Here is a 12,295-nt window from a genome sequence, read left to right on the forward strand (position 1 = left end):
GCAGAACAAAAATGTTTTACATAAATTCTGTGGTTTGGAAAGGACTGATATTGTACAGAATCTGGGGAGCAGGGGCGCCTGGGTGGCACAGCGGTTAAGCGTCTGCCTTCGGCTCAGGGCGTGATCCCGGAGTTCTGGGAACGAGCCCCACATCAGGCTCCTCTGCTATGAGCCTGCTTCTTCCTCTCCCGCTCCCCCTGCTTGTGTTCCCTTTCTCGCTGGCTGTCTCTATCTCTGTCGAATAAATAAATAAAATCTTAAAAAAAAAAAAAAAAAAAAAGAATCTGGGGAGTGATGGGTGTATGATATTTCAGGCACTGTCATGTTGAATGGGATTAGAGAAAGAAATTATATTCTGCTCTAATTATAGCAAACTGTATTAGTTTGAACTGAAATAATTTCAATGCTTTGAAAGAGTAATATTTTGATCTGTCTGGGTAATGTTATCGGTTAGTTATACCTGATAAAAATAGATTTTGGGTGCCAAAATTTATAATAATCTTTTATTATGTTATGTTAGTCACCATACAGTACATCTTTAGTTTCTGATGTAGTGTTCCATGATTCATTGTTTGCGTATAACACCCAGTGCCAAAATTTAAGCAGTGTTTAAGGTACAATTTCATTAGAAATGGAAAGGATTAGAAGTGAGAGCAACCACTGTGAGTAATTTTGAGGCATCATTCAATTTAGCTGCAACAAAATTGGGTGACAACTTCAAATTGTGAAATTTGTTTTATGACTATAAATTGGCTATTATCTATGTGTTTTATACCCATCTATCAATAAAGTCATGAAGAGGTGACTATCACATATACATAATGTTCTAGGTAACATTATTAGTAAAATTAATAGCAATTAAACGTGTATCAACATTTATCAGAACTTATGCTTTGCCAACAATATAAACAATAGTTACCTTTACAAATGCAACAATTTTCAAAGAGATTGTTGCCAAATATAGGGAATTCATCACAAAATCCATTAGATTCCACCAATCATGGATGTAATCTTGAAGTCCACCATCCCACATTTGTTTAATTTCTCCCCATATAAAACCTGCAATTACAGAAAGATTCATCGTAAGTGTGATTTTCAATCAAATTACTAAAAATAGAGATAGGCAACTTAAAAATTATAGAATCTCGGAGCTGCAAGAGACTATATTGTTTCACTACATGAAACATCTATTTCTAAAAACAGTAATATTCAGTCTCAGCCAGACTTTAAAACTTACAGGACACTGAGCTAATTGTAGAGAATGCTCTTAGGGCAGTTTCCCTTTCTTTTATTCATTTGATACGTTCATAAGAAGGTGCAATTTTTGAATCAACTGTAATTTCTCTGTAACTATTTCTTTTTCTCATGGAAAATATGGTAACACTTACTTATAAATAAATACTTAAAGACATATTTCCTCCGGGGTTGAGATGACTCAAAGATTCATGAAAAAACAGTGTGTCTGGTGAACATAACTGTATAATTCCATCAAGCAGGGTACATTGTTTTGCTTTGCAAGCAATTAGCAACTTCAGGGATCTGATTTCAGTTCTGGGCACAAAACGGTTATAGCATGCATGATGTTTCATAAGAAGACCTTGTATCTAGCAACAGCTTTGAAACTACATCCAGAGAAAACAAATATCCCTTTCCTTTATAATGGTCATATTTTTAATAGGAAATGTTTTAATTTTCAAATTCTAGGAAGTTCTTATAAAGTATCACTATGTATCATTCTATTTCCATAATCTTATTAAAATTTATAAATCTAATTTTTGGGCCCAATGATGAAAGAGAGAGATATCAAAGGGTGTAGAATCAGGAAATATTAAAAGGATAAATATGATTTCATAACTATGTTAATATAAGCAAATAAGACGACTCTTAAGATAATAATAGTCTGGAATATCGAATGTGTAGCACAGTGTTTCACATCTGTCTTGCTTTAGTGTAAGAAAAAATCAGATTAACTACAAAATCATAACTTCTCATGAACCTATCAAAGAGATGGGAAAGCAAAGAACCTATACTTTTAAGGAAAGCAGGATCCTCCAAAGAGAGCCTCTGCTCACCAGTGGCAGAGTGCAGGCGTTAAGAGACAAAGGCATCATATAAGAGTATGAAGATTTCAGAAAAACTATTAAACAAATTTCTAAAGGCTGAGTCTGAACTAGCACAAGAAGATAGAAGCCCTGGGACACAGACCCGAGGGGAGTCTCCAGCTCCTTGCATGCTCTTTTGCATGGAGTACTCCTCTTCCTTAGGGAGCACAACACATGAGCCCTATGGGAGAAGCAGGAAACAGTCCTGGGCCAAGGGTTTACACCAGTATCATCTGAAGTTTCCTGCCACAAGGGGAAGGTCAGGAAATTCTGCACATGACCTGCCAAGCATCACTTCTGTAAGTAGTGAGCTATGGAGCACTGAGAACCTCCATCCCTAGTGCCCAGGCATCGTCCTACCAAAATCTGACCCTAGACCAGGACAACAAAGGATCTGCCTGTTTCATATCACCAGGTAGCAATCAGAAGCTGACCACCCCTGGTGGAGTGGCAAGAGCATGGAGAGAGAACCCCTCTGAGGCACAGGTGCACAAAGGAGGTCAAAAGATGTGGGTGGAGCAGGAATTCTGAGAATAACCCTCTTTCCTACTTGTCTCAGTCAGTCGAGGCCACTCTAGCAAAGTATCACAGAGTGGGTGTCTTAGGACTACAGAACTTAATTTCTCATAGTTCTGAAGGCTGCAAGTTTATGATCACAGCATCAGCACGGTTAAGCTGTGGTGAGAACCCTTTGCCATGTTGTAGATACTGACTTCTCTTTCTATCCTCACATGGCAGAAAGAGAACAAGCTAGCTCTCTGGCCTCTTTGTATAAGGGCATTGATCTCATTCATGAGGGCTTTGCCCTCATGACCTAAATTGCCTCCCAAAGGCCCCACCTCCAAATGCCATCACATTGGGGTTAAGATTTCGATATATGACTTCGGAGGGGGCACAGGCATGCAGTCCATCCATCACCCAAAGCAGAGTATATGGTGCTGTGAAACTGATTGTAGCCATGAAACTCAAATCGGGCTCAGCTCCTGACTATATTGCCTGAAATTCCTGCATGATGTTCTCGTGGAAGAAAATGGCACTTTGATTTTCAGGCATCAATGCTATGTACTTCTGTCTGGCCTTCTGCACAGTTAGAATAAATACCGTCTTCAAATACACACTCACATGCACACCTTGATACTTCAGATTCAAAATGTTTTTAAAAGATAAAGAGAAAATATTGAAGGCGTCAGGGGTGGGGGATGGGGTGAAAATAAAAGACATTGCATTCAAAGGAAGAAATCGAAGACTGACATCAAACTTGTTGTCTGAAACCATGCGACATGGGTGACATTATTACAGTGCTGAAAGAAAAAAAAAATAAAAGTTCACCCAGAACTCTATACACAGCACAAATAGCTCTAATAAATGAGGGTGATTGAAAGACATTTTTTCAGACAATCAAACACTCGATTTGTTGCCATGAGAGCTATGCTACAAGAATTGAAGATTCTTTTCATCAAGAGATGAAAACCTATGTCCAGGGATGGTTAAAAAGAAAATAGATGTAAAAGATATTTTTCTTTGTGAATTGCTCTAACAGGTAACTGACTGCCTAAGGCAGAAACAGTAGCAGAGTATTGTGGTTGATGACATACATAACATGGAAAAGTGAAATGACAACATTAGCACAGACGCTGATATAGAGGAACTAGGAACATACTATCATGAAGTTCTTATGCTACATGTAAAAATAAATATTGTTTGAAGTTAGACTGTGACAAATTAAAATTTTATATTGTAAACCCTAGGGCATTCTCTTAAAATATTTTTAAATGTAGGGGTGCCTGGGTGGCTCACTCGATTGAACATCTGACTCTTGATCTCAGCTCAGGTCCTGGTGTCAGGATTATGAGTTCAAGCCCCGCTTTGGGCTCCATGCTAGACATAGAGCCTACTTATAAAATATATATATATATATATATATATATATATATATACACACACACACACGTATACATATACACACACACACACACACGTATATATACGTATTTAAATGTATAAAGAGCCAGAAATATAAGTAAACATGGAGCCGAGATGCCCTTCAGTAGATGATTAGGAAATTGTGGTCCATATATACAATGGATTATTATTCAGCTATCAAAAAGAATGATTTCTCAACATTTGCTGCAACATGGATGGCACTGGAGGAAATAATGCTAAGTGAAATAAGTCAAGCAGAGAAAGACAATTATATGATTTCTCTCATCTATGGAACATAAGAACTAGGAAGATCGGTAGGAGAAGAAAGGGATAAAGAAAGGGGGGGTAATCAGAAGGGGGAATGAAGCATGAGAGACTATGGACTCTGAGAAACAAACTGAGGGCTTCGGGGGGGGGTGGGGGAATGGGATAGGCTGGTGATGGGTAGTAAGGAGAGCACGTATTGCATGGTGCACTGGGTGTTATACGCAACTAATGAATCATCGAACTTTATATCAAAAACTAGGGATGTACTGTATGGTGACTAACATAATATAATAAAAAATATTTTAAAAAACATGAAATTATGTACAATAGTCAATTTGACAACAGGCAGAAGAAAGGGGAGAGTGCAACAAAGAACAGATAGAGCCAATAGGAAAAACAATAATAATGGGGTAGATTTCAAATCCACCAATTTAATAATTACATCGAATGAAAAGTATGGTCTTGAAAAAATGTATGGTCTAAACACACCAATTCAAAAACAGAGATAGTCGTATATAAAAATGCAAAACAAAACTATATTACAATTTATCAACAGGTTAAAAATAAAAGAATAATAAAGACACTGTGAGCTACTAATCAAAAGAAAGCTAAAAAAAAGGAAGTTGGATTGGCTATATTAATATAACTAGATATATTTCAAAAGAAAGAGTGTTACCAGGTAGGTAGAGGGATATGACTAACATAAGGATGAAAAGGCCAACTCACTGAGAAGACAGAACGATCCTAAATAAGAATGCAGCTAACAACATAACCTTATAACGCAAGATGCCATAATTAAAATTGAAACAACAAAGAGAGAAAGGTGCAAATATAGTTAGATGGTGACCTTAGTATTCCTTTCTGTGGAACCCATAGGCAGAAGTTTGGTAGGAATACAGAAATCCTGAAAAACATCATCAATGACCCGGCAATGGCAGAACACAACTTTTTTTCAAGCGCTTGCCTGTGTAGTATTCACCAAGAGAGACAATATAATGGGCTATAAAACGAACCTTACCGTATTTACACAAGTGTAAATCATACAAAATGTGTTCTATGACAACATAATAAACAACAAATCAATAATGAAATGTATTTGGAAAATCCCCAAATATTTTGTAATTAAACAACATACTTCTAATAACACTTGGTCAAAGAGGAATTTGCAGAATAATTAGAAAATATTTTGAAATGACTGAAAATGAAAATAAACCCCCCAAAAATCTCTGATGCCGCTAACATAGTGCTTAGAGTGAAATCTATAGGTTTAAAGACTTTATTAGAAAAGAATAAAAGTTTCGGTGATCTCAGCTTCAACTATGACACTATGAAAAGAAAAGCAAACATGTTAAGCCCAAAACAAGCAGAAGAAAGTAAAAGATAAAACCATAAGGCAATAAATTTTAAAACATAAACCTTGAAAAAAATTCACAAAAACAGAATCTAGTTCTCTGAAATGATCAGTACAACTGATAAAACCCTAGCCAGCACGGTCGAGAAAAAAAGAGAGAAGATATAAATGATCAATATCAGAAATGGAAAAGGGGGCATCAGTACAGATCTTAATGACATTAGAAAGGCAACAAGTGAATAAAATGAACAACTTGATACCCACAAATTTCACAGTTTAAATGAATTGAACATTTTCCCTGAAAGACACTAACTTCTAATCTCACTCAAGAGTACACAGTAACCTGAACTGCCCTGTATTTAAAGTATTGTGAATTCATAGTTAAAAACCTTCCACCAAAGTTGCCTTATGGTGAATTCTACCAAACATTTAAGGTAGAAATAATGCCAGTGCTAAAAACACGAGCAACAAACACTTAAGAAAATGCAAGGGGAAGAAACATCCAAGAGGCAAGCGTTATTCTGATAAAATGTCTGACAAAATAATACAATCAAAACTACACACTAATAACTTTTATGAATATGCACAAAAAACCTCAACAAATATTCTTAAAATAAATAGAGCAGTATATAAAATTGCTAATAACTGTTTTTCCCAGGAATGCAAGACTGTTTCAACATTTAAGAACCAATCAATGTGATTTATGCCATCCACAGGCTATTAGGGAAAAAAGATCTCAATAGATGCATTATATGCATTTGACAAAATTCAACAACCATTCATAATAAAAACTTTCGGCAGAGTATGAACAGAATGGTAATTTCTTGACTTCATAAAGGACATCTATAAAAATATACAATCATGGTTCTTATTTTGCAGAGGGCCAGGGAATAAATAAGTTAGGCTTTGTAGTAAATGAATGTGTGTGGCTGTGTTACAATAAAACTATTTATAAAAACTGTCAGGTGGTGCCTGGATGGCGCAGTTGGTTGATTAGGCATTGGACTCTTGACTTCGTTTCAGGTCATGATCTCGGTCAGCGTCCTGGGATCCAGGACATGGGGCTCAGGCTCAGCTTGAGGAGGAGTCTGCTTGGGTTTTCTTTCCCTCTGTCCCTCCCCTTGCTTGCGTGAGCTCACTCTCTCTCTCAAATAAACATAAATTTTAAAAAAAAACCAAAACTGTCAAAGGGTCATATTTTCCTGCTGGGCCATAGTTTGCAGCCCTTGTCTAGTATCTTGATTGTGGTGGTAGTACGTGATTGTGTGTGCTTGTCAATGTTTTATAACTCTGTGCCCTGAAAAAAAAAGAAAGTAATGCTACAACTTGAAGGCAGCAAAAATGATGAGAGATTGATGTTGACAGGAAAGAGGGATAGATTAAAAATAAAGAAATGGGGGCGCCTGGGTGGCACGGCGGTTAAGCGTCTGCCTTCGGCTCAGGGCGTGATCCCGGCGTTATGGGATCGAGCCCCGCATCAGGCTCCTCCGCTGGGAGCCTGCTTCTTCCTCTCCCACTCCCCCTGCTTGTGTTCCCTCTCTCGCTGGCTGTCTCTCTCTCTGTCGCATAAATAAATAAAATCTTTAAAAAAAATAAAGAAATATATAAATATATATCATAAATATAATAAAATATCAATTGTGATATATTGCTCATAAGGATGTTTGAAAATTGTCATAAAACTTCAGAAGAAACAAAAGTGAATTAGACTTAACAGTCTATCATCATTTAGTGAAAACTAGAAATGGTTATTTATTTTCATTTTAAAGGGTTTTTTTTTAATTTTAAGTTAGATTTAAATTAATAACCTAGGTAAGGACTGACATCAGTTGAACTGATTTTAGTGTGCATTTTTTAACAGTTTTTATGTAAGTTCCAGCTAGTTAATATTAGTTTCAGGTATACAATATAGTGATTCAACACTTCCATGCATCACCCAGTGCCCATCACGACAAGTGCCCTCCTTAATCCCCATCACGACAAGTGCCCTCCTTAATCCCCATCACTCGTTTCACCCATCCCCCCACCCACCTCCTCTCTGGTAGCCATGTTTGTTCTCAATGGTTAAGAGACTGTTCTAACTTCAGACTCTAACTATAATGTGAATTTTAAAGTCTGCTGTAGACCACTCCTTTGTTCTGAATGTGGTGTTTATCTCCTGGCTTCCCCTTTGAGGTTTCTTTCAGAACGAAGTCTCTCTTGAGAGCTCAGATAAGATAGGGGCATAACTGGGGAGATGAGGATCACGGCCTCCATATTGAAGAAAGGAATGTAACAGACCTGAGTAGGATATGATCCTTGCTCTGTCTGATTCTAGAGCTTGTGGGAAACTTACAATTTATATTATCCAATGAGGAAAAGCATTAGGTATGCTGGAACCCCCCTCCTCCCCTCATGTGTGGTGCTCTCTCGCAATGAGCCTGGGGACACTCTCAGAAGCCAGCACACAACCACAATCTACATAAGAAGACTAAGGCCAAAAGAGGCAGCGGAACTAGAGCTCCACTACCAGTTAATAAAGAAAGCCGATCTCAAGCTCCTTACGCAGTGCTCTTAAACAACGTTTTCTTTTTTCTGAGATGTCACAATGTGGCTCGTTTGTTTTGCTTTATTTGAAACTTCGACAATTCCTGGAGATGAGAAGCTGTGTGCACTGCAATCATTAATTGAACAAATGCATTTCAAGTGAATTTTCACCAGAGATAAGAATTTGACTCTATCAGGTGAGTGAGGTGCTAGGCTTAGCTCAACTGGTAATCAGCTTTGTAACCTTAGACAATAGTGTTCTAGTGTTCATTACCTCATTTCAAAAGAAGGCAGGTTTGGCTTATACACAGGATTCTATATATAGAATCAACAATCATACAAATCATACCAGCTACCCCAATGGAATGAATAGCCCGGCATTACTTCTTCCTGTCTGGATTATCAAATTTTACTAAAATCAGTCATCACAATAGCTTCCATGAAGTATTAGAAACTGTTTTGTACCAGAGGACACAGACTTCCTTTGGTCTGCCCCCAAAAGCACAAATTGGAACTTTAATATGAAAATTACAGAGAGAAACCTCCTTGCCCAATGTGAGGGAGAATTCTCTGGCAATCAGCTATTTCAAAACTGGAATGGATCACCCTGTGGGGTCAAGATTCCAATCCACAGCCTGGAATGTTTTCCATCACTCAGACTCCAGAGAAATTCTAGAAGTAGGTGCAAACCTGTTCCATCTGATCTCTAAAGGGCATTCTAATTCTATGAATTCGTTATTCTGTTGTTTTCAAATCTGTATGTATTATAAAATGAAACGTTTTTAAATACCTGCTACCTAACAAGTGTTTATATCTTATTTCCCTTTATTGATAAATTGTTAGCTCTCTCCTCGCTTCTCCCAAGCTGAAAAGCCAAATGTGATTATAAACAGTCACCAAAATGGGTAACTTCAAATATTTTACGGATAATCATGTAAGGGAATAAAGAAACTATGAGAAAACAGTTATAAATAACTAGTTATGAGCTCAGTACAAAGACATTTTAACCTGGAGTTTTTTTAATATCTGAGCAGACTCTGTTCCTATTAGATGGGTTCAAGAAGATGGCACTTTCATTGGAAGCTTGGGCTAGATGACCTCTAAGGTTTTCTAAGGAGGGAAACAGCAAACACAGTTCAGAGATATTACAGTTCCTTTGGCGTTCAAAGAGTAAACATTAAATCTGACGTTCTGGATCACACAAAACAATTCTTTCACTTCTGACCTTCGTAAGTCACAGCTGTGTGGAAAAGGCAGAGATCCTGATGAAACTGAGGGTTTGCACCATCATTTTTTTTAAAGATTTTATTTATTTATTTGACAGAGAGAGAGAGAGAGACAGCCTGCGAGAGAGGGAACACAAGCAGGGGGAGTGGGAGAGGAAGAAGCAGGCTCCCAGCGGAGGAGCCCAATGTGGGGCTCGATCCCAGGACCCTGGGATCACACCCTGAGCCGAAGGCAGATGCTCAACAACTGAGCCACCCAGGCGCCCCATGCACCATCATTTTTTAACCTGAGCTGTAAACAAGACAGTCAGTCAGTGCTGGTTGGCTACTGGGGTTTGGGATCTTGTGTTTTTCGAGCACCAGAATGGACTAGTGCTTCATAGAGCTCTAGTCACCACATACGGGTTTGAGAACTATTGATTTCTATTTCTTATGAGCACGTTAGTGAAATACCAAGTTTCCTCTGCTCTGGCGACATTCACTGAAATTTTTGAAGAAACCAGACTTTAGAAAACTAGAGGGTGCTATTAACTGGCTGAAATATGCATCCAGATCAACCGTTTGTGGTAACTAGTCTGAAGAGAACAAAACTTCAGGGAGCTTCTGTCACAAAATGTTTGTCCTGTTCTCACAATGGGAACATTTAAAAATTGCTTTCTGCTGTTTATAAACCGATGACATAATTTCTCAGAGTCACTGTGGAGGTCTAATTACAAGCCTGGATGTCAAGACTGTGGGGACCAGCAAAGGAAAGATCACAGTGCAAATGAGTCAGAGAACTTCCTTTGAAAGATATTTGTGGATGCCTGGAAGTTTTTGGTATTTTTTTCCCTACCTTTCCCATAACAGTTTTCGTCAGGGCTATTTGAGTGTCCGATTATGTCGTATCATGTGAACCTGGCTGTGAGGATAAGATGAGGTAGGCAAACCTCAGACACCACATTTAACAGCCCCCATTTCAGGTGAGAAGTGTGTGAACAAGCCTCTTGTCTTGGTCTTTCTTGCTGTTGGTATTTTCACAAAGGATAAATAACCCCAAACAAAAAGGGAGTCCCCTTTTCACCTCGGGCAACCTCCAAGGGCTTGTTATGGCAGCCCAAGAGCCAGTCAAGGGATCTGACCTCGGAAATCTCTTAATAGAACACTGAGTTCTATGCTATGGCACTAAATCAATGTAGATAAAAAGAAAAAAAAGAATTCCTCCCTGCTAGAGGTGCCCCACCCCCACCAAATCAGGGAACAATAAAGTGGTTTCTAGTGAAAATTTTGCTTTTGCTTAGAAGAATCTAAATGTAGTTATTTTACTCAGTAGAGACTCACATTCTGCTAGACCCCAAAAAGGTGCCGAGTTAAGGGGGACCTACTGTCATGTTTCAGTGTTATACTTAAACCCCAAACAGGGATAAAGATGAGCCCCCACTATCTAATCTGAAGAGAGCTTATAGAAAATCCTAGCCACACCCTTCCCTGTAGAGCTTATAGAGAGGCAGTAGGACCACATCTGTTAACCAACCACCTGGCGCTTCAACCCCAAGGTCCATCTTGAAAGAACACTTGGAATAAGTGGCAAGAGAGCCATGAAGTCAGGGCCATCCAGTTTTTGCACTAATCACGAATACCAGACCGAGAGACGAAGGTGACGACTCACCATCACTACCCCCTCCCCTAAATCAAGTGAGGAAGACTCTGGGGAAAATCCCTCATAAATTTAGGGGATTTCTATAAGGAAAAACCGTCATCTCAATCCCTGCTGGAGTTTTTGCTCAGGCAATTGGCCTGCTCATCTCTCCCTGGGTCTAGCTCGTCAGGGACAATAGACAGTGTGTTTTGGCAGTAGGGTAGCTGGCGGCAGCCTGACCCCCTGCCATGAGATGTGGCAAGGTTTTGTGATGCCCTCGGGAGTGAGTGCTTATCACAGGAAGAAGCTGACCTTTCACAACTGTGCTCTCCTGTCCTTGCCAGCGTCACAGGACCCCCAAAGGAGCCAACTACTGGCTCTAAGAGTTGAGGGACTGGAAGATGTCAGGCAGAGAACTAGGCAGTGTGCGTCCAGAGAACTTCGCAGTGTGGAGGCATACAGGGCCTTCTAAAGGACACTCATGCAGCCATCAAGAGAGTCATGAGTCACGGCCTGTCACACTGGCTACACTGTATTTGTCAGAAAGGCACACAACTAACGGGGTAGAGCTGTGACCGGGGTTCCAGTGAAGTCATGAAGACTTGCAACTTTTCTTGTCACCCCTCTTCCCTGCAGCCACCAAGAAGGGGAACATGAACCGTTTGTGTCCTTCTTTCCATTCCACTGTTGGGGTTTAAGGATGAGCAAACGATGGACAATTCCAGGTCCCCTGAGCCATGGGCCAGGCCTTTGCCAAGAAGGGGAAAGTTTTAAGTGGATGATAAGACTCAAGTTTTAAACTGAACTGGGACTATTTTTTAATAACTAAAAGTTTCAGGAACTTGATATCCACTAGACATATCATCAATGTACAGGAAAAGGATATTTGGTGTAGGGCGCTTGGAGAGAGTGATCAGAAGTAAAACCATTTCATGTTTCGATTTTAATGAGTTGAGACTCCTTAATAAAGCTTTTACATGAATACATTTTGCTTCCAGAATTGTTTCTCAATATTTAATGTTTAAAGGCCTCTGAAATATCTGAAGTAATCAACCAAGGGGAGAATTCAAAATCTAAATTTTTTGTAGAAATTCAGTGATTATGATTTTAGTCAGCTGACCACACTTCAAGAAACACTGACTTAAAGGGACAGTGAGATATGTAAAAGAGTGAAAATGGATAACTTTCTTACCCCATACACAAAAATAAACTTAGTATGGATTAAGGACTTATATGTGAGACCTAAACCGTAAAAATCCTAGAAGAGAACATAGGCATTAAT

The 12,295-nt window shown here is 38.9% G+C and overlaps 1 protein-coding gene across 2 annotated transcripts in view; it reads right to left on the minus strand.

Moving 5' to 3' along the window:
• TRPC4 (transient receptor potential cation channel subfamily C member 4) overlaps positions 1-12,295 on the minus strand; it is a 203,077-nt gene that overhangs the window by 37,064 nt on the left and 153,718 nt on the right. For both annotated transcript variants that reach the window (XM_034665084.1, XM_034665085.1), the window contains exon 5: positions 920-1,059. In XM_034665084.1, coding sequence (XP_034520975.1) covers positions 920-1,059 — 140 coding nt within the window. The remainder of the gene's footprint in view (positions 1-919; positions 1,060-12,295) is intronic.

The sequence above is a fragment of the Ailuropoda melanoleuca genome, chromosome 7 (assembly GCF_002007445.2).
Source record: "Ailuropoda melanoleuca isolate Jingjing chromosome 7, ASM200744v2, whole genome shotgun sequence".
Taxonomy (NCBI): Eukaryota; Metazoa; Chordata; class Mammalia; order Carnivora; family Ursidae; genus Ailuropoda; species Ailuropoda melanoleuca.